Consider the following 8,422-nt stretch of genomic DNA (forward strand, 5'->3'; position numbering starts at 1 on the left):
CCAGCGCCGCTGCAGAACCACAGATCATATTAAGTTTATGGAGGATGCTGGGAGGGAAGGATGATTCAGAAGATGGTGCCAGAAGCAACCTACATGGCAGGGTGCCGGCAGAGTGTGAGGCATTTTTAATTTCCTGAAAGGACTCAGCTTTCAGATGCTACGGATTGCTGTGCTCACGTAGTGGGTAGGAAGGATGTGCCTGTCTAGAGCCCCTTATCTTTGCCAGGTTTGCGTTGCAGTTAAAAACACAGCCTTTGATACTATCTGCACCACAAGCTGAATTCTCCTGCAAGCTTTCAAAGCAACCTAATAGGTCCTCCAGGGGTCTGCTACCTAATTTCAACATCAAAATTCCACCAGCAGCCAGATTCAGAGCTGCTGGGAAGCCTTATCGCAGACATGTAAGAGAAAGCTGTGGTATTAGGAACGACATGGAGCTGCTTTATAACAAGTCAGGCCAGTGGTCTATCTTGCTCAGTATTGTCTACACTGATTGGCAGCAGCTCTTCGGGATTTCAGGCTGGGCTTTCCTACATGGAGATACCTTATGCATGCAAAGCAAGTGCAATTCCACTGAGCTACGGCCCTTCTGTAAATAGGGATTGCTGCTCTGTATGTGCTCAGAGACACTTACTTCCTTATGTTTAATTTGCACCCCAGCAATGACAAAAAGTATGGGGAGTGCACAGATTCTGGGGCTCCTGCTTCCAATTTAGTCCTAATATCTGTCTGTCTGTCTGTCTATCTATCTATCTATCTATCTATCTATCTATCTATCTATGTACTAGCTGCTGCTGCTACAGCACTGCTTTGCCTAGTTCTATCCAAGGGAAAAGGCCCAGATGCTTACGGGGTGACAAGTCCTCAACACGGCCTGCAGGAAGCCCCCATTCTTTCTGCAATGCCTCTACCTGCAGCAAAGGCTGTTCCATGCCTCTGATACACTTCTAAAGAGGTGCAGGGGCTCAAGCCTGCCCAAGAGCCAACAACCAGAGTGGACCCCTTGCACTACTAATCCCCGAGGCATTCCTTGGAAACGGCTGTGTTGACTCACTCTGTAAATGGTCTGAGGCATAATTTCACCACTTCTAGGGCTGTGCTGGAAAGAGGGAGAAGCCCTAGCTGTGGTTCAACCCTCAACAGGCCTGAAGACCTGGAGCCACCCATCTCTGAGAAGAGCAGCAATCATCGATCCTTTCAGAAAGCTTCTTGCTGCCAGTGCAGAGACCACTGCCACCACCTTTGCCCACTGCCACCACCACCTCTGACTTTGCCCGTACCTTCCATATCTGTGACAGTCACGGTGGCGCTGCTGACCGCTTCGCCATGTTCATTCTTGGCCGTGCATTTGTAGACCCCGGCGTCGGCTGCTTTGCAGCTGCAGATCCGGAGGCTGCCATACTCCTCCTCTTGGCCGTCCTGATCCTTGGTGGATGCGATGGGCACTTTCTCCTTGTACCAGCTCAGGTGCGGCTGGGGGCTGCCTGCCACCACAACCTTCAGCAGGATGCTGTGGCCGATGCTGACCATTGTGTCCGTCAGCTCCTGCAGGAAGACCGGTGCAGCAGCAGCAGGGCTTCCCTTCTCAGTCGTCGCAACTTTGGCTCTTTTGGGAGGGATGGCAGGGCTCGGGGGGGCTCTCCCTGAGCCCCGTCCCGTCCCCCCAGCCGGATGGAGGTTGCTCTGCCCCTGAGATCTCTGCATGGCTCGGTGGGGCCTGCACACCCTGTCACGTCGAGTACTGCCTGGGCTTGCAGATCTAGTCCATAACAAAAGCCCCTCTTCTAGCAGGCTGGGAATCCCACCGGCCACCTGGGCCCTGGCAGCACTCCCCAAGCAGCCGTCCCCCTTGCTTGATGTTCACCCTCTGCGCGCATGTGACCTCCCACCCCCGGCTGCTGGGTACCTGCCAGGGGGCATGGACGCTGCAGCCCCAGGTGCCTGCCCACCCAGCCGGACAAAGTCCCAGAAGGTCATTCCTCTGCCGGGCAGGGGGTTATTTTTAGGATGCTCTCAGGTTGCAGCCAGCCCATCCCAGCACTTCAAGAGAGCGGGGCTGGTTGGTGCAGGCTGAGACAGCCCTCCTGAGTTTGCTCACCAGCACTCACTTCTCCCCAACCCACAACTCCTAAAACTTTCCCTACCTGTTAGCAGACTTGGTGCCTCCCCTATCCCAAAGGATCCCCCTATTTTTTCTTTTCTGTGGAGCCCAGGACCAATGAGTCCCCAGCCCCTATGCAGTTTCCAACATGCCCCCCCCCGTCTCCCCCTGCTCCTCCTCCTCCCAAATAGCAGCTGCCATCTGATGTGTCACATTCCTTGACCCAAGCTGAGAAGAGCAGAGCGCATGACTGGGGCGGCTTAGCTTTCCTCGCAAAGATAGACATGGGAGGATGGGGCTTTCCCTATTAAGGCCTTGGGGGCTTCTCAGGCCCAGCCCTCCCTTACCTGTCCCTACGCAAACCGTGCTGGGGACACCTGGAAGACTGGCTGGGGAGACAATGGGAGCTTCCAGGCCCAGCCTGCTCCTTGAGCGTTTGTCCTGATTTGAGAACAGAAGCAGAGCCCGGCTGGATCAGACCAGTGACCCACCTGGTCCAACTTCCTGTTCTCACAGTGGGCGACCAGATGTTTGTGGTGAAAGTGCAAGCAGGATCCGAGCGCAGGAGCACTCTCTCCTCCACTGTGGTCTCCAGCAACTAGCATTTGGAAACTAGTGGAAGCACAACATAGCTGTAGTGGCTGGCAGCCCTCAGTAGCGCTTTCCTCCCTGAATTTGTCTATTCTTCTTTTAAAGCCATCTAGGTTGATGGCTATCACTGGCTTTTGATCCCACACGTGTTCCAGTGCATTTCCCCCAGCCACTTTCCCTGCTGTAAAAAAAGTCCAATCTTTGGGGGAAATGGGCTTGTGGTGCAAGAGCTCCCCATTCACTCTAATGGTGCAACCTGATTACCGGTATATGGTGGGATCTCACCCTCAAAACAGTGACAATTTGGAAGTGCCCTTTCCCCATGTAGCCCAGTGGCCACAAGAATATTGGAGTACATATCTTTCAAAACATTATCCACCCCCACTCCCCAAAATAGAAAACCCTTTGGTAACAGTTTTTTCACATCCTCTGCAGAATCCATATCTACATTTAATAACACTTCACACTTACTTAACCATGTGTGCATAGCACTCTACTTAATCTATATAACCCACTACTATTTAGACATAGTCATATACCCCCCCAAATCACCAAAATCTTACTTTAATAATTTATATAAATTCATTAAATCTGCTTCCAATATTTCTAAAATACATTCCAATATGTGTTGTTGTTGTTGTTGTTGTTGTTGTTGTTGTTGTTTATACCCCGCCCATCTGACTGGGTTTCCCCAGCCACACTGGGTATGGGGGGATTCAGCTAATGTAGGGCTGCCATACATCTGGATTTTGCCATACGTCCTGGATCATAGGCAAGTCAATCAAAAAATTGGTGCTTTTGTAAAAAAAAAAGCTCAACAATTTTTGGGGTGTCCTGATTTTAACTTTTTGAAATATGGCAACCCTAACCAATGAGCCCCATGCAACAGGGCTTCCCACTTCTCCCCCTGCACACCCTCATGCTCCCCAAAATTGGCTGCGGGGTAGGGGGACCCCACAAACAAAGCACAGGGAGAAGAGTGAGATGATTGTTCCAGCTTGTAAGCTGCAATGCTTGCACAGAGAGAAAGTCCATCACAGTGCAATGTTGAATTCTGCCCATTAATTCCATAGATTGCGCTTCCCTGTATATTGATTTTTTTATTGCACAATGTTATAACATAACAACATAACATAACATCAATAATATGGTTTTTATCAATCTATTATGAGCCTCCCAGTGAATTAAGTTGAAATACCAATGAACATACTATATAAACAGTACAATTTATCATTCACATTGTCTTTAAACTCTTATTTGATATTGTAAGGGATATCACTGAAATATTCCAAAAGCTGTCTGTAAAGTTATTCAAAATCCAAGAACAATGATGTAAGAGTGCCTGGATGATGGGTGGACACAGGGTGTTAGAGTTTTGTAACAGATTAGCACAGAAGAAGAAAGTGAATGCTGAACAAAATTAGATGCTAGGTACGGTCTTCCTTTTCTTAGATAGGGTTCCTACTTCTTCACACTAGAAGTTTAAACAGTAACACATATTGTCCTTGCAAAATTGTATTTTAGTTGGCTGCGGCTGACAATTTTTTGTCAAAGCTCAGTATGTTTTAAGAGTTAAACCTCTGCCGTCAGAAATAAGTACTATTGGGTTCCTTACTCCTAGGAAACTGCATTTGAGTGCAACCATGCTGATCCCAATAAACTGAGCATCATGCTGTGTACTGCTGCTCTTTGTGGTGTGTGTGTGATTATATACACCTATAATAACTGATCAACACATCTCTCTGCCTTTTGGGGTTCTTCTTGAGGATGTAGGTGACTATGGAGGGGGCTGTCATTATCATCCTCATCCTCATCATTACTGATATTGTTATTATTTATTAAACATCTATACCACCGTTTATCCAGAAATCACAAGGTGGTTTACAAATGACTCAGGACTCTTGCACAGCACCATTTACTACTACACCACTAAGAAAGTGGGAGGTAATATGATCTGGCTTGTAGCAGGAGGCAGAAAGGAAGATAGCACTGGTTTTGTGTTTGTGGAGTGGGTGGGGTAGAGGAGAAATAAGAAACACAGCCAGGGAAGATAAAAAAAGAATTAGGGTGTTGGAGAAGGAATGGAGAGAACGCGCAAGTCCCCACTCGGCCATAATGCTCACCTGGGGCAGCTGTCATCTTTCAGCCTAGTTTACCTCCCAGGGTTTTTGTTCAGATTAAATTGGAGGGGGCAGAACAATGCACATCACTATGAGCTCCTTGGAGGAAGGGCATGACATAAACATAATGAATTAAGAGAGGGAGGCTGGCAAGAGCTGGTAAAGTTGGATGGGAAGAGAGGGGGGAGGGAGGAAGAGGAAGGTTATGGACGCACAGGCAGATGAAGCCAGATCAGAGACCTGAGAGTGCAAGAAAAAGGAGGCAGGGAGAGAGGCAGAATAGGGGAGGCACAGAGCCAGATAGTGCTGGCTCAAGGATTTGGGGACATCTGCTAAATCTGGGGAGCCCAGGGCCAAGAAAACAGGAAGGATAAACTCTGCACTGGAGGAACATTGGCAGAGTGGTAAAATCAGTGTAGGTTCCAGCTACATGATTTGCTACAGAAGGCTCTGACAGGTGGAGGAGCCAGGAGCAGCCCACAGCCTTATGTAGGATAATTGTAAAAAACCAGCCCGAGAGAAATTGATGGATAACAATAATCAACAATCATAAAACGCAATGAAAGCAAAGGATCAAAATAAGGCCCCTCCTGCTCTGGGATTCAATCCATTGTGGAGAACTATTGCATAGCCTGGTGCCAGGCCTGGGGAAGGGTTGAACTATGCTGCCACCTGCTGGATATCAGTTGCCTTTTTCACTGCAAAGTAGAGCGCCAGGTAGTTTAGCTGATCTCATGAAAGAAGGGGAAAGGATGTGCTGCATTGGATCAAGCCGATCCTTTGAATACGTTGCACTCCTTTTGAATTAAAAGTTATTCGCTTGGGCCCCAAAAGAACCTTGTCTCTTCCAAAGAGACTTGCTGGAGGGGAGGGGCGGAATGATTTCCCATCTCTGTTCTGGGTGAAAGCCCTGCCTGCAATCTATTGAGGGCAGGAGCGAGGAACATTTCTCAGCCAAAGGGCCACATTCTGACCTGGGCAACCTTCTGGGGGCCACATACCTGTGGCGGGCAGGGCCACAAGCAAAGGGTGAATTTTACTTTTGTACAGTAGGCTAACAAAAACTTTAACAAGTAATAGGGAAAATTTATAAGTTACCTTGCAGAACACTGAAAACAATTAAAAACTTTGGCAGGATTGTAACAACACTTGTAATGTAACAAGAACTATGGTATGAATGGAATTTTAAGGCAGGACAAGAGTCTCAAACAAAGATGTGCTCTCCCAAGCCCACATTTCCAGCATTTTCACACTTCTGTCTCATTGACATTTATGCCGCCTTGGTCATGTCCACAGAGTGGAAGGTGGCAGGATCTCCAAGGAAGTGCTTTACGGGGAGCTGAGTTGGCAGACCAACTCTGCTTTACAAAGATGTCTGCAAACATGGCATGAAGGCTGACATCATCCCTTCCAACAACCACAGCGCCTTGAGACACTCAGATTGTGTGTCCACAGCAGTGGTCAAAGGAGGAAGGACTGCTGGGAAGAGCACAGAAAGAAGAAATGTCCTGGTGCATCTGTAGCAGTAAAACCTTCATCTACCCTACCTGCGATAAAACATGTCTCTCCTATATTGGTCTCCACAGCAGGCACTGCAACTCTCCAGCAGTTTGACTTTACCCTTGATGGCTCACTCTTCCATGGTCTCTTGAGACAGACAGATGCCAACAATAGGACCCTACCTTGTAGGCTTGTAAGGATTGCTGAGCTAATGTATGTGAAGGGCTTTGAACACTCAGAAGGTGCTATATAATAAAGTTGTTATTGAGCCTTGTCAAGGAAATGAGCACATCTCAGGGGCTTTAAGCCTTTGAAGATGGTGTAGCAAATGAAAAGAGAGAGAGCAAGGAAAAATATAATGATGAGTTCTATGTGGGGCCCAGGGAACCCTGGTGAAACTGAACAGTGCTTCAGAAAATGCCAAACACCCCCACAAGAAATGCTAAGAGCAAAGCTGCCCCTCCTATTTTTTCTTAACAGAGAGCAGCTGATATTCCACATGAGGAAAAAGAGCCTTCTGGCAAATTAGATAAAGATGATAGAAATCACGGGCTTACATGCGGGGCTAATGAGAGTTTGTGTTTGGTGGGGCTGTTATTGCACCAGCGAAGGAAGCTTAGCTAATAAAGCGATCCTATGATTGCAGGGGGTGGACTTGATGACTCTCAGGGACCCTGCCAACTCCGCAATTCTCTGTTTCTGTGCAATTCTATTATGGATGAAAAACTGCCAGATATTCTTTTTTAGCCCTGAGCAATCAACCACGTGCTGGTTCACATGATACAATTACTCTGAAAGGAAGCCACACTTCCACACATGCTTGTAATGAAGACACCTATGCATAGTGTGAGGCACACAAAGGTTTGTGTCATTACCCAGTATTCTCCCATGCAGGCAGTGTGCGGAATTATAGAAGTATAAATGTGTGTGTGTGTGTGTGTTTAATCTTATAAACAATTCTGGGAAGAATGACAAATCTTCTCTTACAGAAAAGCAGCAGCATAAAAGATCAATGTGCCTAAGGGTGTCGCCAGATGGACCTTTTATAGCCTTTCTCTGTGGTTCATTCCTTTTGTTTACAGGGAATCCACAGAACATCAGCCCTTCCCGACAAGCTGTTTACTGAGCGTTCGTTCTGATTTGCTTGCAGGTATATTAGAAAATGTTAGCTATTTAATTAGCATTCACTCTGATTTGTTTGTGGGGAGGTTAATTGACTTTGCACCAAAGCAGTATCATTCCATACTTCTATTGCATTTCCCCAACACTTCTCTCATTGCAGACAAAGAAGGGTCATCGCTCAGCGGTGGATCTTCTGCTTTGCATCCCTGGCTCAATCTCTACCCATCTCAAGTAGGGCTGGGGGAAACTCCTTGCCTGAACCCCTAGAGAGCCATTGCCCTCTTAACGGATGCTAGTGAAAATCCCCAGGGTGTGGGGCAGTTCATTCATGGAAAGCTGGCATACTCAGAGAACAAAATAATAATAATAATAATAATTTATTATTTGTACCCTGCCCATCTGGCTGGGTTTCCCCAGCCACTCTGGGCGGCTTCCATAGAAACAAAAAAACCACTAAAATGTCACACATTAAAAACTTCCCTGAAGAGATGCTGCCTTCAGATGTCTTCTGAATGTCAGGTAGTTGTTTATCGTTTTGACATCTGATGGGAGGGCGTTCCACAGGGCGGGCTCCACTACCGAAAAGGCCCTCTGCCTGTTTCCCTGTAGCTTTGCTTCTCGCAATGAGGGAACCGCCAGAAGGCCCTCGGCGCTGGACCTCAGCGTCCGGGCAGAACAAAAGAGAGCAGGGAAGGCAAATATCAAGTGTGTGAACTCAGAATTCTTCTTTGGGTACCAATGTGGTTGTGTAATTCACCCGACAATTGCCCGTGGTACATCTTTGTGCACAACATTGGACTGGGAGGGGAGATGTAGAATTCCTGGGTACAAAGTGGACATTTTGTGCTTAGCAATCCAGAAGACAACACAGCTGTCAGTATATATATTAGTTCATGTACATAGCGGACAATATTAAGTGGAGGGAAGAAAGCTTCATCAAAAGATACACCCATTTTAATAAAGAATATGAGAAATTATTAAACATTAC

The 8,422-nt window shown here is 47.2% G+C and overlaps 1 protein-coding gene across 2 annotated transcripts in view; it reads right to left on the bottom strand.

Annotated features, from left to right (window-relative positions):
- SPEG (striated muscle enriched protein kinase) overlaps positions 1-3,238 on the bottom strand; it is a 110,251-nt gene extending 107,013 nt beyond the window's left edge. The window contains exon 1 of one of the 2 annotated variants that reach the window (XM_082237158.1): positions 1,281-3,238. In XM_082237158.1, the coding sequence (XP_082093284.1) occupies positions 1,281-1,704 (424 nt within the window). In that variant the 5' untranslated portion in view covers positions 1,705-3,238. The remainder of the gene's footprint in view (positions 1-1,280) is intronic. The other variant, XM_082237159.1, reaches the window with a different exon arrangement.
- Between the last annotated feature and the right edge of the window lie 5,184 nt (positions 3,239-8,422).

This window comes from Podarcis vaucheri, assembly GCF_965113315.1.
Source record: "Podarcis vaucheri genome assembly, chromosome: 1".
In the NCBI taxonomy this organism is placed as follows: domain Eukaryota; kingdom Metazoa; phylum Chordata; class Lepidosauria; order Squamata; family Lacertidae; genus Podarcis; species Podarcis vaucheri.